Source organism: Macrobrachium nipponense, chromosome 48 (assembly GCF_015104395.2).
Source record: "Macrobrachium nipponense isolate FS-2020 chromosome 48, ASM1510439v2, whole genome shotgun sequence".
NCBI lineage: Eukaryota > Metazoa > Arthropoda > Malacostraca > Decapoda > Palaemonidae > Macrobrachium > Macrobrachium nipponense.
In genome coordinates, this window is record NC_087223.1 from 7,107,345 (window position 1) to 7,133,300 (window position 25,956).

The 25,956-nt window shown below is 39.6% G+C and overlaps 2 protein-coding genes across 5 annotated transcripts in view; both read right to left on the reverse strand.

The window, feature by feature from the left end:
* Positions 1-25,956, reverse strand: part of LOC135205020 (uncharacterized) — a 56,734-nt gene that overhangs the window by 18,926 nt on the left and 11,852 nt on the right. For 2 of the 4 annotated variants that reach the window (XM_064235272.1, XM_064235271.1), the window contains exon 1: positions 2,468-2,683. The exons of 1 other annotated variant lie outside the window; for it this stretch is intronic. The gene's annotated coding sequence lies outside the window, so the exon portion shown is untranslated. Of the gene's footprint in view, positions 1-2,467; positions 2,684-24,270; positions 24,367-25,956 lie in introns of those variants that run through there. One more of the 4 variants, XM_064235269.1, reaches the window with a different exon arrangement.
* LOC135204992 (uncharacterized) lies at positions 22,053-24,092 on the reverse strand. Its single transcript, XM_064235221.1, has 2 exons — positions 23,675-24,092; positions 22,053-23,069 (listed from the first exon to the last, which is right to left on the reverse strand). Exons 1-2 carry the CDS (start codon positions 23,978-23,980, stop codon positions 22,053-22,055), a joined length of 1,323 nt encoding a protein of 440 aa, XP_064091291.1. The 5' UTR covers positions 23,981-24,092.

Genomic DNA, 25,956 nt, shown 5'->3' on the forward strand with positions numbered 1-25,956 from the left:
TTTCTTATTTTTGAAATATTTGCATATAAATTACGATAAATAGGAAAAAGACTACGTTCTTTCAACTTTGACTAAACCGAAATGGTCAAAAAACGCATTTGTAACATAAAATTCTTACAGTATAATAATATACAATCATTTATCTTCACTTTAAAACAAATTGGAAGTCTCTACAGCAATATTTAGATTTATGGTGAATTTTTGAAAAAATCTATTTTCTTCCCTCCATGCGCCGATTCTTGGTCGCATTCTCCTAATATTTGTGCCTTTTCATATTAGGGGTTTTATAGAGTTTCATATATGAAAATGTGCGCAAAAACATGCGAAATACAACAAACAATATTTGAAGGTTGTAGCGTTTCTCATTTTTGAAATATTTGCATATAAATTACGATAAATAGGAAAAAAAACTACGTTTGGTCAACTTTAACTCAACAGAAATGGTCAAAAAACGCATTTGTATCATAAAAATCTTACAATATAGTAATATTCAATCATTTATCTTCGCTTTAAAACATATTGGAAGTCTCTAGAACAATATTTAGATTTATGGTGAATTTTAGCAAAAAACTATTTTCTTCCCTCCGCGCGCCGATTCTCGGCCGCAAATCTCCGAAATGCGTAGGTCGTATTCTCCTAATATTTGTGCCTTTTCATATTAGGCGTTTTATAGAGTTTCATATATGAAAATGTGTGCAAAAACATTCAGAATACAAAATAAAAAATTTAGATTTATGGTGAATTTTTGAAAAAAAACTATTTTCTTCCCTCAGCGCGCCGATTCTCGGCCGCAAATCTCCGAAATGCGTAGGTGGGCGCATTCTCCTAATATTTTGTGCCTTTCATATCAGGCGTTTTATAGAGTTTCATATATGAAAATGTGCGCAAAAACATGCGAAATACAACAAAAAATATTTGAAGGTTGTAGCATTTCTCACTTTTGAAATATTTGCATATAAAAAAAATATATAAAACAATTTCGACATTCGGTCAACTTTAACTCATCCAAAATGGTCTAAAACTGCAATTGTAAGCTAAAACTCTTACAGTATCGTAATATTCCATCATTTATCTTCATCTTGAAACAAATTCGAAGTCTCTAGCACAATATGTAGATTTATGGTGAATTTAAAAAATATATATATTTTTTACATACGCTCGTTACGAATTCATGCATCATTTTGTGATAATATTTTCTCTGTGTTGCTTTTATCGTTTTACAATGTGTTATATACCAAAATGATTGGAATGTAGTTTACATTACAACGAAAAAAAAGTAACTCGTTACCTTTAACCGTTTTGCGCACAGCGCGATTTGAATACAATTATATTTGAGATTTCGTTTTTGCTCTATCATATATCACATTATTTATATGATAATTTTATTTTTTCATTTCTATGTTCATACTAAACTTCAGTCAATGACAAAAAAAGGAGCTAAAAATGAACTCTTAATCTTGAAAACTAAGCGTGCTGTGATTTTTTGAAAAAAATATTTTTTCCGCTTCCGCGCTCACTCCGAAACCCCCCCGGCACACGGAAGACGATTTTTATTTTACCGCTTCGGCGTTTAAGGGTTAGTAGTAACTGCTTATAAATATTGATAAGTGAACCTGTCAAGCCATTTACGGTTTTGTGAGCCTTGGCTAAATCTAAATAACATATCAAACATCTACCATTATTTAAATAGTCAATCCAGTCGATATAAGACGGAGGACAGAAGAGTGAGAGAGAACATGCAGCTGGTTATAGGATAATTAAAAAGGATATTGTTGTCTGAATAATGTTAATATGAATAGTCAGTTCCAACTTTGTTTAAGGCATTTTTATTTAGAAAATATGATAACGATTAAAAACAATATGATGTAATAAGATTTCATAATAATTATTTTCCAAAAAATATATAACATAGTTTCCTAAAGCAGAAGGTTTCAAGTATATCAGTCAGATTAATAACTAAACAGGAATAAAAGCTCGCTCTCTCTCTCTTTCTGTCCATATATATTTCATTGAATATTGCATTTCTTTGCATGATTACCGTAATTTCCATCCTCCTCCCTTTCGAACTATTTTAAATATGTACTGGTTGTTTGAACACGGACCACTTTCAGGGCAAGAAGGGCATGATCTCACCGAGCCAGACCTGGCGGGGCGACAGCAATATGTATAACTGGGTGTACCTATACATGTCTACATTTGTATGCTGTCTGTGTGACACGCTCGTTATTCTAAAAACTCCCTCAGACATCTTCCTGTTCTTTCTCCTATCCCCCTCCTCGAGTACAGAGGCTACTGCACCAACAGACATTCTAGCTGACAACAATTGTTTGCAAACAGTTTCCGAGCTGTTGACAAACAGTTTGGAAACTTTGTTTCTAAACTGTTTCCTAGTGTGGACAGGCCTTAATAAGGAACTATACACTTCTTCCCAAACGTCCTAGAAACTTGAGGGACACCGAAACCTCACCTTGTGGGACAGCAACGTCTTTGCTGCTTGTTTTTTTCGCGTTTTTACGTGTGTTTCCTTCGGCGTTTTTCACTCATGAATGACAAACTGGGAGTCATTGCGAGTGAGTGACTGCGTCTTTCGTCTCCAGTCTTGAGTCTGATTATTGTCGACTCTTGATTCTAGACTCGACTCTGGGAAGTTTGGAACTGACTGCAGTAAGGCCATGATTTAGTTTTGCTTTTTTTTTTTAAACAATTAAATAATAGTGTCTTTTTGTTGCTTCAGTTCGCGCACGTGCATCATCATCATGCATTTGGCATGCGGTAAACGTTTGTTAATTATAAAACAAACCTCTGTATTTTAAGAGTTATTAATGGTCTTCAAAATCACGACATGGCAATGCTTTGTTCCCTGTGAGGTAGCTGACTTATGACATCATAGCACTTTGTTTTGGTATGCTCTCTCGTCACTCCTGGACATGGTACGTTTTCAAATGAGCCTATTCTTAGATTTCATCGGACTCCCACAGAATAGGATATTCTTGAGTTCTTTTTTTATTTTTAAATTTGCTTTCTTGCATGGTCTTCATTTCAGGAGGTATATAACTAAGTGGTCAATCTGATGTCTCTTCATTCCACGTGTGCTCGTGAATTGGAGTAGGCAAATGAAGCAAGTTATTCTAGTCTCACTTCTAATTATCACCACTAACGCTAACAGTTAATAACACTCACCGTCAGTACTACATACAGTGACTCACATTATGAAATAAATGCCACCTAGATACAAATAAGTTATGAAATAACTGAATTTGATATTCATATTACCTAGATACAAATAGGTTACTGTATCACTGAATGACCCTTGATAATAGCAATGTCAGTGTATCACATAGTACATTATCTGCAGGAAAGAAATAACATACTAAAGTAAATAAAAAATAAAAACTTACAATAAGGTAGAGGAAACTGAGATCACAGAGGTATCATTTTATACTATTATAAATAAGAAAACATGCATTATAGCCACAATAGAGAAATAACATGAAATAACATTGTAAATAAACAAAAACTACTAAACTTATTACTATAACACGAGATCACAAGTAGCACGATATAACAAGAGTAAATGGAGGAAAAATAAATAAAATAAACCTCATTAAATAATGGAGTGATTAGCATAAGACAATGAGGTAGTATATCACATTACTCTTAAACAAAAAAACTTACAAAAAACTAATCTCAATAATGAAAAGGTATATGACATTTATCACACACATTATGGGCACCCTTGGTATAGGAACATATAAGGGATGGTATGAAAAAAAAAAAAATTTTACTACTGTATAGACTGTATTAAAAGTACTACCACTTTAAAAAAAAATTATGCATAATATTTCTTAAGGATATCAGTCATGGTTACCATGCTGTCAGCTATTACCCTTACACTTCCATTTAATTCTTTTACACTTTCAGCTAATTCTTTTTGATTAGACAATATACCCTGAAAAATATGAGAAACATTTGCCAACATCTCAACTGCTTCTTGCTCCAGTAGGCCCAATCTTACCAAAGCTTCCTCTGAAGGTTCTAGAGCTAAAATTTCATGAGGACCACTACCTAAAAAGATAATAATACAGAAATTAGCTACTGCAATAACTGGAAAAGAAACATCAATGTAATTGTGTAATTATTGACAGTAATTACGATCAATGACTTCCCACATCTCTACCTCATCAAAAGAAAAAAAGTGACACTGATACCACAGATAGAGTACATAACAATTACTTGAGTCACAACTAGGCATGGTTAGGTTAGGTTAAGGTTAGGCTAGGTTAAGAATCGGTCTTGTAGATAAGACCCTTTTAACAATTTGGACCCCAATTTTACCCTTTTGAACAGGTCCCATGTTCATGTGGGACTGCTATTCTTCAAAAGCTCCTTAACTTTTTATCCTAACCTAACCAAAGAATAAATGGGTAACATTCATATCCGGTAGAAATGCCATACATGAAAAATCTCTTAGAATTGTGTAAAATATATCAAAATAAAATGATCTGTTAGGCAAGGCATAGGTATTGGCAACTTATGCAATAATACCCACAGGCCTAGGCATATCATCACAGCTTAGGCTACAACATTTATTTCTAAGCAATATCATAGGATATTTTTGCATAGCCTAACATATAGCCTACTAGGCAAATATCAAAAATAGCATGAAGTTAACAGTACAACATAAGCCAAGGCCTAGCCAAAACTTGCTTCAATCTAGGTATGTATGGCAATTAGTCTATGCTAAATTCGGGAGGTTGCTTCCTTTTATTAGCCACAGGGTCCATCATGTCGCTCTTTAATCGCTCTGCCATCAACAATCAGCTGATATGCTGCTGTATCGTGATTGGTTCTCATTCTCTAGGCACGCTATGATACAGGCGATGTGATTGGCTGGACTATCCAAAGGCGCCTTTGACAAAAAGGCAGCCTTTTCGTGCAAAGGCACGTCCAAGGCGCCTTTGAAAATCTTTGTGTATACGATTTCGCCTTCGTCGAAAGGCGCCTTCGGCGAGCCATTGGGAAAGGCGCCTTTTGTCAAAAGGCACCTTTGCGTAAGGCTTGTTTTGAGTATGCGGCCCTAGGAAAGGGGGTTACTGGAGGGATAGCGGGAGGGTGAAGACAGAGGGAGGGAGGGAAGGAGAGGGGAGGGATGGGGGAGTGTAGGTATTCGAATTGCTTTACCTACTAACCCGATTCACTTGGCTTAGGCTTTATTAGGCCAAGAGTAGACACCTTAATTAAAGGGATTTGAAAATGCATTATAGTATCAAAAATTAGGGGGAGGTCTATAGAGTGCTGTGTCAAAGTACTATTCTGATCAAGTAATTAGTATGGGAGATATTAAAGAAAAACACACTATTATTTGCCAGAAATGCATAGTAAAGTCTTGCTTTACCCACAAATCTGTCATTAATTAATATACTCAATCTCCTAGCCAAATATTAAAAATTAATCACTAAACAAAATATAGTCTTTACCCACTGAATCCTCACAAGTAATCTCATATCTGACAAACACACTATCAAAAGAGAACCCATAATGTCTAACAGCAAAAAAAACCGTTTTACTGTTTATATAACTAACCTCCATGAAATACAATGCCGAACACCCCTTCTATCTAACTCACATACCCCGACAAATTATATCTCCTGTCTAAAATAGAAATGCTTAACTCCAGTTACGACAAATCTTGTAGGAAAAGAATTTTTTTTTTTTTAAATAATAACAACAATAATAAGTGAACTTTCCCCATTACAAAGCGCACATAAGAGAAGAAAAAACATATATATAATCCAACATTTTCCCCAAAAATGCAGTATGTACCGTTACGGAATTTGCTACCGCAACAATCTCATCGACCAGAAACGACCGGAAACAACCCCTTACATGATACATCTCCGTGGAATGCCAAAATCAACATCTTCGAAAATAGTGCAAATCTCCGAGTAATCAACTCCAAAGGAAAAAATCAGCAACCGGACTCATCACAGCATTATCAGCAAAAATCCACCTGTGAACACCTCAGGTGCTTCGAACCGCACTATAGATTTGTCTAGTCAGACTTGCAATGCCAGAAACCATTATTCTCCAAATAGTTTATACTAACACCATATAGCCACATTTCACAAACTTATCTCCAGGATATCACCAAGGTGCCTAAAAAAATTGTCCTTAAAACATAACTACCCCACAACATTACCGCAATTATATAAAGCCACAATGCAGTAGTGTCACTCATCCCAATAGCCACAACACCCAAAAGGAACCACAATGGCCCCACTCTTCGGCACGTAAAACCCCAGAAATTCAGCCTCAAATCTCATACACACTGGAATTATCACATTTTTATCATCACATTTCTCAGCTAAAACAAAAATTCGCCATCTTTCCAAACAACTTTCCAAGTAAAATATTAACCCCCGAATCTTACGTCAAAACGCCGCTGTTTGCGCAAAAATAAAAAATAAAAACAGTAAAGAAAATGAAAGAGAGAAAAAAAAACGTTAAAACATTCCACCACCAAATTGCAAAAACCAGACAGCAAGAAAAAAAAATTTTAAAAAATGCAATTGCGTGACGATATATTAATCACCACAACCAGTTCTTTTCAAATTTGAGATATGTGTTAACCTCGACCGACCTGTTTTTTCCTCTAAGACTACAAATCTGTTTCCAATTTTTTCCTCAATGACTTTAAAAGGACCTTCAAACTTCGGGCCTAATTTGTAGTTCAGCTCGTTTCTCACGTTAATTTTTTAAAATACCTTGTCTCCGACATTGATCTTGGGATCAGATGTTTTACTAAGGCTTTTCTGTACAATCTCTCTGGTTGTGGATTCGAGATTACGGCTGAGACAAGCATGTCTCTCTCTCGCTGTGGATACCAACGCCTCGATCGTATCCTCCCTATGATGAGGTATAGTTAGCAAATCAAACGTGCCTCGTGCTGGACAACCAAACAAAGCTTCAAATGCAGACATTTTAATGGAATCACTAACCATAGTGTTAATACTATGTCTAACAACATCAACATATCTGTCCCAGTTCTTATCATTACCACCTACCGGTTTCCTGAGAGCCTCGAGCACTTTCCTGTTCACTCGTTCACACAACCCATTAGCCTTAGGTCTGTATGGAATAATTGTTACTTTCTGTATCCCCATGACTTCCGCTAAACATTCCAAAGTTTTGTTCACAAATTCTCTACCATTGTCGGTCAATAGAACTTCAGGTGAGCTGTATCTACAAATGACGCCATTGAAAAAAGCCACAGCTACTTCTTCAGCCATTTTATGCTTAAGAGGGAAATTTCTACTATCCTTGTAAGTTCATCTATTATCACTAACAAGTACTTGTTTGCATATCTAGACTCACAAAAATTTCTCAGGATATCCATATGTATTCTCTGAAAAGGTCTACTCGGTATGGGATACGATCCTAATTTGCATGAAGTTATCCTTGCAGGCTTGCATGCGTTGCACACTGTACAATTTCTCACAAAATTTTCCACATCTTTCCCCATGTTTTTCCAAATGTATTTAGCACGAACCTCATCATACGTTTTTTCTATTCCCAAGTGTGGACTACCGAACCTGCAATGAACTATATCCAAAACCACTGGAATTAGGACTTTCGGAATTACGATCTGTATCTTATCTCCTTTACTTTCACTGGTTCTCAATTTATATTTAATTTTCCTAACCAATAGATTACCTTATAACTCCAAACCCGAAAAAGGGAACTTATAACGTTTCCTGACTAATTCCCCTCCAAGAAACGCTTTTGCGTCTGCTAGAATCTCGTCTTCATCTTGCCTTTGCTCTATGAGAGGCCATATCCCATTGTATAGCCTCACTAGTGACTTGCGCGACTTGGAATCCTTCCGTGTCATGAAAACTTCTACTAAGAGCATCTGCAACTACCTTAAATTTGCCCTCTATATATTTGAGCTTTGCATCAAAATCTCTAATAGTTAAAAACCATCGAGCTCTTTTAGGTGACAAATCGGGTTTATTAAAAAGATCTAATAATGGCTTGTGGTCTGTAAAAACTTCTACTTTATTTCCCATCAGTAACATTTTAAAATGAACCAAGCTCGACGCTATTGCAAAGGCTTCTTTATCTATGGTAGCCATTGATCTCTCGTTGCTGCCCTTCCAGCTATAAAAGGCTATGAGATGGAATTTCCCATCAAACTTTTGCATAAGGCAAGCACCTATACCTTCCTGGCTGGCATCGGTCACTAATATAAAAGGTTTGCTAAAATCTGGAAACTTCAAAACGGGGATTCATTAGCGCGTCCTTGAGCTTTTGAAAACTCTCTGCCTGGGGTTCCTTCCATTGAAATTGAACATCTTCCTGCAATACATCAGTTAGGGGAGCTGCTATATTAAAGAACCCTTTCACAAACCTCCTGAAGAAACTGGCGATGACTTTATCGTCATTTACTCTAACCCCTTCCTTAGATATGACATGGCCTAGATATGTGATTTGTTTTTTAAAAAATGAACACTTAGCTAGTTTAATTTTCAACCCCGCTAATCTAAGCCCCCTAAGTACTTCTGCAAGCACTTCCAGGTGTTGCGCGATCGTGTCTGTTGCGACCAATATGTCATCCATATACACAAAAACATTTTTACCCAAAAACCCATGCAAAACTGTGTTCACCAACCTGGTAAAAGTCATCAGAGTGCCCAATAAACCGAAAGGCATTCGCGTAAATTCAGTGTCCCTTGGGCATTGAAAAAGCTGTATATTCCTTGCTACTTTCACTAAGAGGGACCTGAAAAAAACCCTGCGCCAAATCAATTGAGCTATAAATATTATGTCCCCCGATTTCAACAAAACGATCTGGTATGCACGCAACTGGATAGCGGTCAGGGATTGTCTTATCATTTAAACGCCTAAAATCGACGCATACACGGACAGAACCGTCCTTCTTAGGCACCGCTAACAAGGGAAAGTTGTAAGGAGACACGCTAGGTCTAATGATTCCTTCTTCCTCCATCTATTGACCTCTTTCTCTACCTGTTCTCTGATTTTGAAAGGTATGCAGTATGCAGGAATATAAATAGGTTTTGTGCCACTCTCCAAATTTACCTTATGCTCTAACACATTAGTCAACCCCAATTTATCACCTTGTAAGGCTACCGTATCCCCAAATTCTGCCAAGAGCTCTCTTATTGCCTCAACATGTTCTCTATAATCCACATTAGCTAAATGTTCTCTAAATATTCGTTTCCTTGATTGCATTTCTGCCTCTGAAAACTCAGGTTCCCCCTCTACGATAGCCACTGAACCACTATCATAACCCCAATCTTGGAAATCCCATATATATGTATTCCTTTGGTATTTCCTAACCGTATCATTACAGTTTAGTAATTCTAACCAAGTAATTCCATCCTTGGATACACTGTTCAATGATGCTGTGCTAATAAACCCTCTAAGCCTCTCGCTATTTTCTATAACACACACCTCCGTAGGTTTTCTCACTTCCCTCAATTTGACTTTTACCATAGTCTATGAACCAGGCATTAACACAGTATCCTCCAATAAAAAAACTCTATATTTGTGGTTAGTACCTCCCCTTTCCACCACCCCATACACATTACCACCCTTTGTATTATCACCAGCATTGTTAGTATCAGAAATAACATTAATATTAGTATCAGTATCCCCATCCATAATATCATCATCACAATTGTTATCACCGTGAACTCCGATAGGATCCCCACAATCATTTCCCATATCACCAATGTGGGTTTTAATATTACCACTCTCCGTAACTCCCGTATCACTACCATTAGTATCACCAAACACATCTCCTTTTTCAACAATCTCCATGTCCTCCGTTCTAATCACGTCCTCATAAGGAAGAAAAACACCAGGTATTCCGACTGTTATCCCATTAACTCCCGTATGGATCGAAATCTTGTGTCTCCTACACGTAGGATGACCCAGCAAAAGTCTATTGCCCAACGCAATCCCTTTCATTACCAAAAATGGTTCTGTTAGTACTCTGTCACCGATAATAAACTGTATTTGAACAAAACCCAGGGTATTTAATCTATGGGCTTGCACATCACACACCGTCTCCATTGAGGATTTCAAAGGGTAATGGGAGAACATGGATTGATACAAATTATAGTCCATTAAATTTATAGACGCACCTGTGTCTATAAAAACTGGGATATCCACATCCCCTGCTGTTCCATAAACTATAGGCCTGTGCTCTGGGGCGTCCCCCACGAGACCACAATGGCATGCACCAATTACCTGTACCCTTTTTGTTGATCGGGCTTCCAAAAGTTTCGCCGATCCCTATGCCCTCTGGTTTGACCTGACTGGGAAGTCCTCACATTATAACTCCCAGAACTTTGAGGTGTAGGCCTCGCATCTCTCCGTATCTGAGCCGGACAAGATTGCCAATAGTGATTCGCACTTTTACACATTCCACAATATTTAGCTCTACACATTTTCTTTGGATGCCCTGGTTTATTGCAGTTAAAAAAGCTCAACTGCTGTTGCCTTTGATCGATCGATCTTTTGTTATATTCAACTTTTGCACACAGATGGGGAGAAGAAAATTCTGTCTCTTTGCACCCTATTCCTCGGGCCTGTCCCATTAAAAATTGTACTATCTACAGCGGGACATTTAGACATATGTTTCTCAATTTGGGAATAAAGTAATTCTTTGTCTGAAGTAGGTTCAATCTTTTCATCAAAGCTAGTCACTATTGCATCCGGTACATCGTGCAAGACCGGTAGAGTCCACTGGCATGGTGAGAGTGTGCACCGTCCTCTCGACACGTCACGGTACCTGACTCAGCCGAGACTGGGCCTGGTGACTGGGGGGACCTCTTCCTGGCCTCAGCATGAGATCGGTCTGGTGGGACCATCGAGTCAGCCCTGGGAACCGGGGTATTGCTGCGAGAGTGATCGCTGACCTGGCGAGAGTCACCTGAGCGACTCCCACCAGTCTTCCACTCTGTGCCTGGGTCCTGGCAGCAATCAGGCTCAACCGTCTGGACCCTGCTGGTGACTGTACACTTGGTGACGCTCGGGAGCGAGAGGCCGAGACGGTTCCCGGTGCAGAGGTGGAACCTCTGGAACCAGGAGACGAGGTACCAGCGGTAGCTGGTGGCCCACTGTCCCTGTCTTCTTCTTCCCTGGGGAAGGAGAGACGGGCCCTGTTCCTTCCAGCGGAAGACCCACCTGTTCCACCGGAGTGGGACAGACCCTTAGAAGTTTCTGTGTGAGACTTCTTTTGGGGGGGTTTGGGGGGGGGGGGGGGGAGACCACTTTCTTCTTCCTCGGCTGTGGGGCTACCGCAACTGCCCCAGCTCCATCCTGGATGGAGGATCTGACGGTGGTCCTGAACAAGCTGACGAAGAAGAGGAAGGTGTCATCGTCTGCTGCCGCCTCTTCCCCTTCAACTTCCAAGGCCCCACAGCCAAGGAAGAAGCAAGTGGTCTCCCCCCCCCCCCCCCCCCCCCCCACCCCCCCCCCCCCCCACAAAGAAGTCTCGCACAGAAACTTCTAAGGGTCTGTCCCACTCCGGTGGAACAGGTGGGTCTTCCGCTGGAAGGAACAGGGCCCGTCTCTCCTTCCCCAGGGAAGAAGAAGACAGGGACAGTGGGCCACCAGCTACCGCTGGTACCTCGTCTCCTGGTTCCAGAGGTCCCACCTCTGCACCGGGAACCATCTCGGCCTCTCGCTCCCGAGCGTCACCAAGTGTACAGTCACCGGCAGGGTCCAGACGGTTGAGCCTGATTGCTGCCAGGACCCAGGCACAGAGTGGAAGACTGGTGGGAGTCGCTCAGGTGACTCTCGCCAGGTCAGCGATCGCTCTCGCAGCGATACCCCGGTTCCCAGGGCTGACTCGATGGTCCCCCCAGTCACCAGGCCCAGTCTCGGCTGAGTCAGGTACCGTGACGTGTCGAGAGGACGGTGCACTCTCACCATGCCAGTGGACTCTACCGGTCTCCCGACCGCCGCTCCCACCGGGACCGGACGGCTCGCTTGACTGGTAGCAGCTCTCCTGATGCTCGGGACCGTCGCTACCGTCCTTGGTCCAGTGGTTCTCCCCAGGGAGACCGCGGGACTAGATCTGCAGCTCGGTCGCCACCGCGGGTTGGTGATCGCCTGCAGTCCTCCCAGCCCACCGGCTTTGCTGGTAGGCAGGGCGGGAGTGTCAGGTATTCCTCTCCTATCCCTTCAACCTCCTCAGGCTACACCAGGAGGGGCGAGGCGATTAAGAGTGACCATGAGGAGCACACTCCACACGGTCCCGCCATGAGAGCCTACAAGCCTGGCATGGTCCTGGGACCGAGCAGGTCGTATGCTCAAGTGGTTGGAGGAGGCCACAAGGGGTTTGACGGGGTTCCTCCTGCTGAAGGAGGAGGGTCTCGAGAGCTGATAGGCCTGGATGGATTTGATGGTCCATCGCCTCAGGACGCGATCACTCCCGAGATCCAGAGGTCTTTTGTGGAGGTCATTGCGCTGATTCGTCAGCACAACGACCTCAGGGAAGGATCGGTGCTTCCGCCCTCCGAACCTCCATCGTTCTGGGGTCCTAAGAAGGAATCCAGGACGACGGTGGTCTTATAGGTATGAATTGATGCGTTAGTGAATTACATGTGTAAGCTTCCCTGGCTTGGAAACAGGGTGTGCCCAGAGAGCGCCTTCCTTGGACGAAGGAATCTGATGTGTGTGCATTTTGGGCTTGTGGCTGTTTGGGCTGTTGCTGCGGGTGATCTTGAGGCGTGGTAGATATGTACATTCATTTGTACGTGCATAACAGGTCCAGTCGTTTGAGCCACTTAAGAGAAAGACACATTCCTTTGAGATAAGAAGAAAGACGGTCGAGAGGACACCAGGTGTTGAGGAAAAGCCCATCTCAAGGTATGGCACATATTTAAATGACTTAGGAACGGTTGCCTTTGAAAAGAGAGAAGTGTGAAGTGTATACATTTATTTAACATTGTATAGTAGGGAATATAATGAATATATCTCGTTACAGATGGGTCCCATATCATTGTTCTAGAAGCGGGATTCTCTAAACCTGACTTAAAATTTAGCAATTGACAATTTGAGACTTGGAGTGATTACTTAGACTAATCCAGGAGAGTGGAATGATTATTTACAGTTCTTTGTGGGGCAGACTTGGGTTTTTTAAATATGACTTATTAAATCATTTTGTTCCATTTTATGTTCATCTGCTTTGGGTAACAAATAGCATATTTTTGTATTTATGTGAGCTTATTAGCCTAGTTGACAATGTTTGCAGAGAGAGGGCACCTGCTACGCGTGTCGGATGAGATCTTTGACATCATCATCAGTACTCGCATCTGCCTCCTGAGATGTTGCGAGACTTGCCAATGTCTGGATAACCCCAGATGCCCCTGGAACATTGCTAGGGGAATCCATGTTTGTGTCTGGAGGTGCCACAGCACTTTCTGCCTTTGGGAGAGAATGAGACATCCCAAAAATTCCTCTAATTGATTGATTGGTGATAACTATGGTGTCCAAACTTTCTGTTGTGTCTTCAAGATGAGGTTCTGACTTCCTTAGGAATATAATTGTTATTAGGTAAGTAGCGTTTTTCAAAGAATTCCATGTACAAGTTTGAGAGGAGTGGCGATAAAGGGTTGCCCATTGCCATGCCAAATATTTGTTGATAAAATTCACCATGTTGATGATATTTTAGTTGTTCTGCCTGTCGGTATTGATGTAAATGATTTACTCTCTAAATTAAATAACCAGGTACCATCGATTAAGTTTACCCTAGAATTAGAAAAAGACAATTGCCTCCCTTTGTTAGATGTTTTGATACATAGAGAACCATTTCAATGTAAATTCACTATTTATAGGAGACTGACCAACAAGTTAACTTATGTTCATTTCTATTCAGGCCACAATATTTGGATCAAGAAATTGAATACATAAGAAAAATAGGGGAAGATTTATGTTATCCTTCACATATATTAGATATTTGTTATAATAAAGCCCACAAAAAGTTTTATAGTGTAAGTTCTCAGTTTGCCTTATTTTAACAGATTTGAAACCATTAAATCATTGTTAAAAGCCTTTAAGGTCAACCTTGTTTTTTCCTATAATAACACACTAAAAGGAATGTTAATAAAAAATGGCCCCAGAGAAAGCAACAACATGATATATAAAATTCCATGTATGGACTGTCCCTCATTTTATCTCGGACAGTCGAGCAAGGGCTTAGAAGTAAGATTAAGCCAGCATAAATATTCTGTAAAAACTGGGCAAACATCTAATGCAATATTCATTCATTTAAGTGAAAACAACCACCAAATAAATTGGATTGGTAGTTCAGTAATTGCAAGGTCAAAAGATGTCTTATCACGAAATCTTTTAGAATTTGCTTTAATACAACTTACTTTTCATTGTAATTTCAATATTAGTTGACCTCAAAGATATAATTACAGAATTAAATAAAAATTAGTTGCCTTAGAGATATCTTCATTGTATATGTATGTTTAATACGAATATTTATCACATCACCGTGATTCATATAAATCATTCGAGCTACAAATGTCCTTTAATATCTAATTCGCTCTACCTCAGAATTGATATATTTTCATATATGTACCGAGGGGGAATTTTTAGTTGATAATAATTTCGTACCCCCATGGGATCGAACCACCGTCCAGTTGGACGGGGAACGAAATCAGGATCGGACAGTGACGCTACCGAAACGGCTATCAGAGAGGCTAAAGGTTTATATCGATTCTGACCATTACAAATCAACGTCGATCTCGTTGTATTTCAACATCGTGATGGATGTAATGACCAGGGATGTTAGAGAAGCAGTGCCATGGTGCATATTATACGCGGATGACATTGTGTTGTGTTCAGAGGGGAGGGAGGAGTTGGAGAGGTGGAGAGCAGCACTTTAGGAGAGAGGAATGAGAATAAGCAAATCAAAAACCGAATATATGTGTTCCAGTATTACTGAGGACGGTGGAAGTAGCATAAGATTGGGTGGGGAAGAAATAAAGAAAGTACAGAAGTTCAAGTACTTAGGGTCCGTATTAGAGGATAGTGGAAGCATGGACCAAGAGGTGAGACACCGAATTCAGGCAGGATGGAATAATTGGAGGTCTGCATCAGGGGTCCTCTGTGACAAGAAGGTCCCTCTGAAATTGAAAGGAAAGTTCCATAGGCCGGTGGTCAGACCAGCAATGTTCTATGGAACAGAAACAGCAAGTATGAGGAAAACAGAGAAGATGGATGTAGCAGAAATGAGAATGTTGAGATGGATGTCGGAAGTAACAAGGGAAGATAGGATTAGAAATGAGTATATAAGAGGATCGACAAAGGTAGCTGAAATATCGAAGAAAATACAAGAAGGAAGGCTTCGATGGTATGGACACCTGTTACGAAGGGAGGAACGTCATGTTGGAAGACATACGATGAAAATGGAAGTGCAGGGTAGAAGGAGGAAGGGAAGACCAAGAAAGAGATGGCGTGATCGTGTAGGGGAAGATATGGAATTGAAAGGTATAAGTGAGAACGAGGCACAGGACAGAAATCGATGGAGACGACTCATTCGCAATGGCGACCCCATATAAAAATGGGTTTAAGCTAGGAAGAAAAATTAACATAGAGAGGTGATATTCCATTACTTTTCGTTATTTATGCGTTACTCTTTTAGTTATTTAATTAAACCACATCACGACAAATAGCTGTTGATATAGCGTTGGTTGACTCGCTGAGTTGCCAGATGGTGAATAAAGACATCTAGGTAAGACTGAATTTTTATTTTCTTTTTGATGTTTACTTGTAATTATCGGTTTAGTTTTTACTCTAAATTATAGTCCGTAATTCTCATGTAAGTATGTAGTCAGTGAGTTTATTGTATTCTTACTCTCATTTTATTGAATAATATTTATTTTTGGTACTCCTTTATTTTTGAGTTTTTCAAAAACTTTTTTCCCTTCTGTAATTATAATTTTTTCTCTCGCAATTATGATAACTTTTTCTCTTTTATTTATTATAAATCTTTTTCTTTACAATTGTTACAACTTTTTACCTAGTAATTATAACTATTTTCTTCGTAATTATTCTAACTTCTTCCTTGTAAAATAATATTTTCCGCTGCAGTTATTATAAATGTTTTCTCTTGCAGTTATTATAACCTTTTTCTCTTGCAATTATTATAACTTTTTTCTCTTGCAGTTATTATAACTTTTCTCGTACAGTTATTGTAACATTTTCTCTTGCAATTATTGTAACTTTTTTCTCTTGCAATTATTGTAACTTTTTTCTCTTGCAGTTATTATAACTTTTCTCGTACAGTTATTGTAACTTTTTCTCTTGCAATAATTATAACTTTTTTCTCTTGCAGTTATTATAACTTTTCTCGTACAGTTATTATAACTTTTTTCTCTTGCAATTATTATAACTTTTTTCTCTTGCAGTTATTATAATCTTTTTCTCTTGCAGTTATTATAAACTTTTTCCCTCAATTGCAGTTATATAACTTTTTTTCTCCTTGCAGTTATTATAACTTTTTTCCCTTGCAATTATTATAACTTTTTTCTCCTGCAGTTATTATAACTTTTTTCCCTTGCAATTATAATTTTTTCTCTCACAATTATTAAAACTTTTTTTCTTTTGCAATTATTATTATAACTTTTTCCCTTGCAATTATTATAATTTTTCTCTCTCGCAATTATCAAAATTTTCCCTTGCAAATTTTTATTAATTTTGACCCTTGCAGTTATATCTTCTCCCTTGTTGTTATAATTATTTCCATTCTACTTATTATATCTTTTTATCATTGAAATTATCATAACTTTTTCCCTTGCAATTATCATAACTTTTTCCATTGTTATTATTATAAAAAATGTTTTACCTTGTGATTATTTAAAATTTTTCCCTGTAATTATCATAACTTTCCTTACAATTATTATAACTTTTCCCTGGTTATTATCATTATTTCCCTTCTACTTATTATAACTATCACTGAAATTATCATAAATTTTTCCTTGCAATTATCATAACTTTTCCATTGTTATTGTTATAAAAATGTTTACCTTGTGATTATTATAAATTTTTCCTTGTAATTATTAGAAACTTTCTTATAAGAGAGGGAAAGTAAAAAGTTGATTTCTGTGATTTTTGAACTAACCTTGATCAGGGTTTGGAGTACAGAGTAATTCAGATAGATTTAAGTGGTGCTTTTAATTTAATAAATCACAATGCACTTATTTGTAAGTTCAGAATCTTGGTGTTGGTGAGTATAATTTAGGATAACTTCGAGATTGCCTTACAGGTAGGCAGGCAGCAGTGAGTTGCTGCGGACGGGATCTTTAGCGAACCAAGACCTGTTGTCTGGAGTTCCACAGGCAGTGTTCTTGACCACTGATATTTTTAGTGTACAAGTGACATGGATGTTGGCCTGGAGTTACAAGGGTTTGGATGTCTCAAAGACTTGTTAGTCCATCCTAAGAGGAGTCATCGTGTGCTCACTTATCTCTAGGAGCAGGTTTTACTGTGCATTCACAGTGTCCTAATGATTTTGTCTAGCTTTCTTTTAAACTCTACCACACTGTTGCTGTTTACAACTTCTGGTGGTAGTTTATTCCACGTGTCACATATCTTGTATGTAAACAAGTTCCCACAATGGGATGTGTTGTATCTCTTCAGTTCTAGTTGAAGACAAGATTGTTCAGTATGCCGATGATGCAACACTTGTGGGTGTAGTAAAGTCTCCTCTTTTGAGAAATGAAGCTGCCCTGAGCAGCTTCATTTCTTTGGGACATGGGGTATGAGGCTGAACTCCAGTAAAATGAAACAACCTATTGAATTGGCAGATCTCGTACAGATCTCCCACTCCATCTTCCCCTTCCAGGTGGATTGAACGAGTCTGAAGCTTTTAACTATTCCAGGTGTAACCTTTGACTCACATCTAACTTTTGAGAAACCTCTAAGGAAAGTTTCAGCAAATGCCACAAGAAAGTTAGGTATGTACGTAGGGCCTCACATATTGATAACAGTGATATAGTCAGTGTAACCTGTTGTAGGTTATCTGTGGTTCTCCGGTGTGGATCTCTGTTCCTGCCAGAGATTTATCTCTCTTCAGATAAGAGTGGTTTGTGTGGTAGATTTCTGTTTCTACTAATAGTAGCAGTTATGACTTGGACCATCGACGGATGTTTGTTTGTATGGTGTTTTTACGTTGCATGAAACCAGTGGTTATTCAGCAACGGGACCAACGGCTTTATGTGACATCCGAACCACGTCGAGAGTGAACCTCTATCACCAGAAATACACATCTCTCACTCCTCAATGGAATGGCCGGGAATCGAACCCATGACCATCGAGGTGGAACTGTCATGGTAATGGCTTCATAGCAACGAATGATAAGTTAAAGGAAATGAAAATGCATTTTCTTCAAGTAGGTCTGCAGCAAAGAGGCATTCGAGCACGTGTTGGAGGCGCCTGTTCTCATGATGGGTCAGAAATCATGATGCAATACTTCGTCAAGATTCTTCTAAGACGTTCACATCTTCTCGGGAGCCTGAGATGTTCGCTGGCAGGCCCCATCCCCAGATTGCCATATAAATAGGACTGACGAAGTAGGAGAGATAATCAGTGAGAGAGCAGAGATCATCAGTGAGAGACCAGCAGAGAGATCAGTGAGAGATCAGAGCAGAGATCATCAGAGAGAGAGATAAGAGAAAAAGGAACAGACGAAAGATAAGAGAGGAAGTCTGCGCATGAGAGCTTGGTCGAATTTGAGTCAAGTCGTCCAGTTAGTGAGAACGAATGGGGTTTTCGACGTTGAGCAAGCCTTGAGAGAAGAAACTTTCTACACTAGGTTTCGAGGAGTTCCTGCCCTTCGAGTATCAAGAATAGACATTGCTTTCCGCAGTACGGAGTCAAGAAGATGACTAAAGTTCCACCGTTCTCCTTTGTGAAGCCATCGCTTCGAGTCTCAAAACTGGCCAGCAAGTACTTTCATTACCTCACTGTTTCCCCGGTTCACGCATTGTAAGATTTTACCTTTTTTAAGTAAATAGGAGACACAATTCTGCATTTATCATTGTTAGTAAACTTGTAAATAAACCTTCGTTCTGTTAGTGTTTCTTTCTATATTCGTATCACCAGTTTCAACTGTTGGTGTTGAATTCTTTTTGTTTATCATGATATCGAACTTGGAGCGGACCTCTCTCGGTTGGTAACAGGGACGCCAACACCATACCAACCACGCCACTGAGACGCTTCCATCGACGGACGGTCTCTTGTTTGTCACTTGTTTCGTTAGTGGTATTTCAACAGAGATCTTTCACATTCACAGTTGATCCCACATAACCTTTATCTGCCGTGAGAACAACCAGACTCCACTCAACCAGCAAGAAGGCCCCCCCACCCCCCACCAAATATGCGGTAAATGTGGATCACTGTCGAACTTCTCTGTTCCAGAGGTCCTTTTATTCCTCACACTTTTAGACTGTGGAACAGCCTCCCAGAGGAGGAAATCGTGCAATTGCAACTTCTGCAGAAGTTCAATCAAGATGCATTGCATTATTACGCTAATGCTATTCTCATTGGATTTTAATACATTTTTAGATACTTAATCTTTTCTTATTTAATAAGTGGAATCTCTTCTTTCTGTGTTTTCCTGTTCTGCCTCTTCATTTCTCCTAATGAACACCATAATATTCTGTGGAAGCTTGAATTTCAAGTCAGTGGCCCCTTTGGTGGCTTGTTGCTTATGAATAGGTTTCATCAACTGAATAATTAAAATAATGTTAATAATAATACAGAGATTATTGTAAACCTTTTAACAAGATCGAAGAAAATTTACACACACACACACACACACACACACATATATATATATATATATATATATATATATATATATATATATATATATATATATATATTCATATCCTTCAACATTGCTGTAGTCTTTATAACAGTCAACTCACTGTCAGGTACACGATTCATTATTTATGTCAAAAGGAACCCACTGGAAGATGCTGTAATGGTGGCATGCTTTAATTACTCTGTCTCACCCAAGAGTTAAACCCGTGTAAATGTGTTTTGTGAATGTAAACCACTAAATGCGACAGGGGTGTTTTGTTAATGTAAACCACTAAATGCGACAGGGGTAAAATTCATCTTCTTTTTGTTCTTTTCTTCTTCTTCTTGATCCCGTTCAAAACTAAGATGACGTCATCACTGTGAGCTGCTCCTTTAAACACAACGCTGCACGGAGTGTCGTCTGCTATTGCGTACGCCATTTCCTTGTAATCTTTAAGGTGGTTCTTAGCGTCACCTACAACCTCGAGTTTCAGATTGGTCAGCTTGACATAACTCTTGTGCAGAGCACCCCTCAATAACTCTCGTATGTCTTTAGTCCATTCGCTCAAATCTGAGTCCTTAAAACCGACAGACAGCGGTTTTTGCCACCCGTAGGCTTTGAACACCTCGCTGAGAGGGTCCAGCATTTCTGCAGAGGCGCAGTAGACCCACAAGTCAAGTTTTGCACTCCTAGGGATAGGTGATGCAGTGCAACAGTGTGCAAAGTTTCTGAGATCTTCAGTGCTTTCTATCATTACACTCAGTTGGATAGCTGCTTCTTTCTCTTGGGAGCATTTTAAGAGGCTAATTAAGTCACTTTTGTTTTTGTCTTGCAACTTTCCATTAAATGATAGGGTTATTGTGTCCGTCTCTACGAGCTGACCTAAACATTGCTCCATATCTGCGAGAGACGCAAAAATTACACATTATACTAACAGAAGTTCTTGGTGAGACTTCCATCACCGTGGACAGCATTTGGCCTAAACCATTATGGCAGTTCACTTGGACTTCTTCACGATTAAACCATAGTTTACATTCATGTGAATAGAACTTTGTTTTCCTTAGCAAGAACTCTACTGCTTCAAGAACCTCAGTGTCGTAAGAATTTGGCAATAAAATCTCGATGCCGTTCCATTCAAAGACTTCTTGAAGAAGCTTACAGACAGCTGGGTGCTCATGACATTCGCCCTTGCGAGAAATGTAGCCGTCACTGAACGCCCATGCTGTGGTAGATGTCGCTTGTCGATACTCTCTGACGATTTTCCTCAAGTACTCAAGATTGATGTCGTCTTTTGAGGTTTCCATTGCAGCCAAAAACTGTAATGTGTTTTGCTTATCGACTTTTTCAGCATCAGTCTCAAAGCTGTATGGAGATTCATCATAATGATCTAATTCTAATTCCTCCCCTTGTTGTACCACATCTCACATTGAATTTGATATTCACTCACAAAATAGTTTCTAGGAGGAAATACTGGATTCTCATTTAAGTACACAGCAGCGAGGTATTCCTGGAAAAGTTTGTGGAAAAATTCCCACGCATATTGTATCTTGAACTTCTTTTGTATTTTAATGCTCTTCATAAAACAGGACAGAGCATCTATTGGGTCTATGTTGTTGTTTTCTGCCTCTTGTATGAGCTCGTCTGTTCGATTCTCATCCAGCACCTGCGTATTGTTTTTGAGCGTCTCCCAAGCCACTTTACTGAGGGCCTTGAGCCACTTCTGACACGTGCGTTCGACCAGGCTGATGTGTCGCGACTCTCCAAGCCTCCGCTGAGTCCTCTCAGCAAGTTGCTTGATTTTCAACTCTGTGATTTCCTGGTGAATGCGCATCGCCGTTGTCATCTGAGACAAGGGTGTTTCGTCATTGAGCCACAATGACACCAGCATCGTCATTGTCAGTGGCACGCACAGTGAGGAATACATATGGTGCTCTAGTTCTTGGAGTCTCTCATACAGCCTATTGAGAGTGCTTTCATAGTCACTTACATTCGCCTTGACTGTTGCCAGCAGTTTACCAAGGTACTCCCTGCGCTGATTACTGTCAAAACCTTTTGCAAAGAAAATACAAGTATTCTTCTTGTTGGATGACATTAAGGTCTTGGCATCCTCGGTAAATTCCGGTCTGCAGGTTATGATTTTCCTGTTCTTAGGAAGATTTCTAGCTAGTCTTCTGACGATAGTCCTCACATTGAGAATGCCTCAATCGAGACCATCGATGATGAAGAGAATGCAACATTTCTGAAGGGCTGGTATCACATCTTCCTGCCGGATAGTGCTGCACGTGTTGGACAGCAGTTCCTCAATCAAGTATTCTCGAAGAGATTTTGAGTTGACCGTGTGGCACTCTATAAATATTATGATCTCAACATCTGGCAAATTTATGTCTTCTCCCTTAACAGAGGCCCATTTATGAAGAATGTATTTACAGACATGACTTTTCCCAATGCCTGCGATCCCTTCGATGATCACGACCTGCGGAAGAGTGTTGTTCTCAATGCGATAAGATAAGATATCCTCCACTGACATAACAGAGTTATTCACGTCTTTGATGGTTACGTTCGTAAAGATTTCTGACTCGTGAAGGCCGTTGTTTTCCTCTGCCGCTGGAACCTGAAACCACTGCACTAGAGCTGATGACCACAAATCGAGATAGTGCGGAAACAACTCATCCTGAGAGTTGACTACCAGCTTGTTCACGATATCCTGGCGCAGGTCTTCCAGTTCCTGTTGATAAGACTTTAGAGAGTATTTCAAAGTCGAGTTGAGAATCTCGTCTAATTTGATTCTGGCGGTTTTCACATCCTGTGAGAGGTCAATGTTTTTCCACTGGCTGACCTTGCACAGTATGTTCTCCAGCAGTGTCTTCAGCTTCGATGAGCGCTCTTGAAGTTCTTCGTCACTCAACGTGACGGCTTCGTGCGCCAGGAAGTTTCTCTCGCACTTGATGCAGTATAACAAGTGCTCAAGTTCCTCATCAACTCCGCTTGCCGTTGGTTCCGTCCACTTCTTGTCATAAGGAGGTGCAAGACCACACACACACTGGAGCAGTTTGTACAGAAATGTAATGTCAAAGGTTTGCCAGTCGGTTCCTGCCTCCAAGGTATTCCTCTCATGGAGACTAAAGATGTTTTTGTATTGCTTGTTGGAGAAACCTACAACATGACTGCAGTAATCTTTAACACTTTGCCCTCCCCCACTGTACAGTAGAGTGCACACCTGCAGGAAATAAAAAATAAACAGCTTTACAAGAATCCTGTTCAAACAAACATTGATATATTTTACACTAACTATGGTTGCTAAAGTTTATTTTGTTATAAATCAAGTACTTTTCTATTCTGTAGTTGTGGATGAGTTATTATATGATATACCAGATGTGTTGTGTATTAAAAATGGCATAAGAGGGATCTTTGCTTGCAGTCTGTTGCATTTCATAGAAATCTGGTATGACATAAACCACAGACTTATTGTTAATAGCTTTGAAGGAGCGATGGAAAAAGTGACTGTCCTGTCAGCAGTGCTTGCATTCACTTTGTACCAGTACATTTTCAAATTTGCAAATAAAGGAAATCAGAAGATATAGAATAGACACTCATAAGCAATACACTAAATTATTCCTAGCATTCATAAATAATGGAGCATCATGATTTGTAGTCCCTGAATTATGCAGATGTTCCAGCTGTGCAAGTTAAGATGTTGCCCTGAGCACACAGCATTCAAAACTATCACCATACAACCTAGTAACTGTGTAAATGGTTAGTGGCGATCAATTGAAAACCATCATGCTTGCAGGCAAAGGAATACAAAAGTGTAAAACAGCTTACTTTGGCCAGGATGGTAGCTGCAGGTCCTTTAGGTCGAAGCATAATGAAATACTTGAGCAAGTTCTCATCTTCCCTGGAGACTTCATCCTCCGGCAAGGGTCCAGGTGGTGCGTCGCTGAATATTGTGGCTGCAGTGGGTTGGATGAATTCTTCAACATCATCGCCATGCATGTCTGCCTCCTGAAACGTTGCCAGACTCGCCGATGTCTGGGCAGCCCCAGATGTCCCTGGAACATTGCTAGGAGAATCCGTGTTTGTGTCTGGAGGTACTGCAGCATTTTCTGCATTCGGGAGAGGCTCAGACATCCCAAAAACTCCTCTAGTTGATTGGTTGGTGATAACTGTGGTGTCCGAACCTTCTGTTGTGTCTTCAAGATGAGGTTCTGACTTCCTTAGTTAGCGTTGGGTTTCATGCATGGGCGGCAGTTTGGTCACTTGCAAGGCAGAATAAAGGAAGTCTGGTAATGGGGCAGTTTTTCAAGGTTCAATATGTTACGTAGGGTCTTGAGTAAACTTTGATATCGGCATTTCATACAATTCCCATAAGATTTTAAATACTTAAGGTTCTAGTAAGGGAGACAAATTTGTTTAGTTACCTTTCCAGTTGAGTTTCGGTTGTAAAAAAAAAAACTTTTTGGGGTGTCACCCAAACCCTAATAGCTCCATGTTGGTTGTTCTCTTCAATGTCATCCCTGTAAACAAAGACATTTCTGGTAAAGAAAATAGGAATTAAATACATATACATTATATATACTACATACATATATGTATGTAGTATGTATAATGGTGAAAAATAAGAGAACAGGGTGTAGGTCCTGACTTTATTTCCAAGCCATTGATGAAGGACTGATACATAGTATTAGAATTCACAAATATATATACTACAGACAGTACTGACGAACATACACACAACCGTTTGAGACTATAGTTCCACCAAAAGGCATCAAGGTAGGCGTGGATTTCAAAACTCATTTGGCTAAAATTCGCTATATACTCTCAGGGGACCATACCGATAAACGTTCCCGCCATAGAAGACTACAAATCCACATCTGAAAGGTGTCAGGGAGGTGGGGTTGGATATCTTATTAGCAGTGCTACCCCCTTACTGTGTTTACAAATATGATAATCCTATTTCCGCACATCTCTACTGCCTACCTTAAGATTTAAACAATTTACTAATTTCTTTTGATATTAAAGGATCAAGTTTATACATCCCATGACAGATGTTCGTATTATGGTTGTAACTTTCCTATGTCAATCTAGATTCAATGATATTCCTTTCCAGTGCATTATTAGAATACACAATCCTTTTTGCCCCTTTGCATTAATAGCATGATTGTTCTCACAAACATGTACAAAAATACCAGTTTCCCTCTGCATATCTCCCACATTTTTTGTTGTTGTATTCTCTTTTCTAGTGCTTTACTTATTTGGCAAATATAAGTTGTCACAAGACTTACATGGAATTTTATATACACATCCTTTAGTATTGTGAAAGATATCCCCCATCTTCTGAAGAATCTTGGTGTTAATGTCGCTTTTGAGAACAATATAACTGTGAGACATCTACTTATCAAGAACTCTCCCGATGATACAAAAGGATGTGTAAATAAAATTCCATGTAAGTCTTGTGATAACTTTCATATTGGCAAAACGGGTAAAGCACTGGAAAAGATAATAGAAAAACAAAAAATGTGTGTGATACGCACAGGGAAACAAGTAAGGTATTTTTGTAGAAAATTGTTAGTGAGAACCAGTCCGTGCTACTGACTGGGTAAGGGGCAAAAAGGATTGTGTAAATCTAAATGATGCACTGGAAAAGGATATCACATTGAAAGTTACAACCATAATACGAATATCAGTCAAGGGACGTATAAACTTGATCCTCTGATATCAAAAGGCACTTGTAAATTGTTCACATTTTCAGGTAGGCAGCAGTGATATATGGTGATACGATTACCATATTTTGTAAACACAGCAAGGGGGCAGCAGTGCTAATGAGATTTCCAACCCCGCCTCCCTGACACCTGTCAGGTGTGGATTTGTAGTCTCCTTCGTGGGCACGTTTACCTTATCGGTAGTGTCCATTGAGAGTATATTGTGAATTTTAGCCAAATGAGTTTTGAGAGCCACTCCTTCCTTGACACCTGCCCTGTGTGTATGTTCGTCGGTACTGTCTCTGCAGTATATATATTTGTGAATTTTCATAATATGCATCAGTCCTTCATCAATGGCTCGGAAATAAAGTCGAAACTGATCACGACATACACCCCATCTTTTAT

Coding starts and splice junctions, on each gene's coding strand:
- LOC135204992 (XM_064235221.1), bottom strand. CDS start 23,980: ATGTCTGAGCCTCTCCCGAATGCAGAAAATGCTGCAGTACCTCCAGAC. Junction 23,070..23,674: donor CAGCTACCATCCTGGCCAAA/GTAAGCTGTTTT, acceptor TATTTCCTGCAG/GTGTGCACTCTACTGTACAG.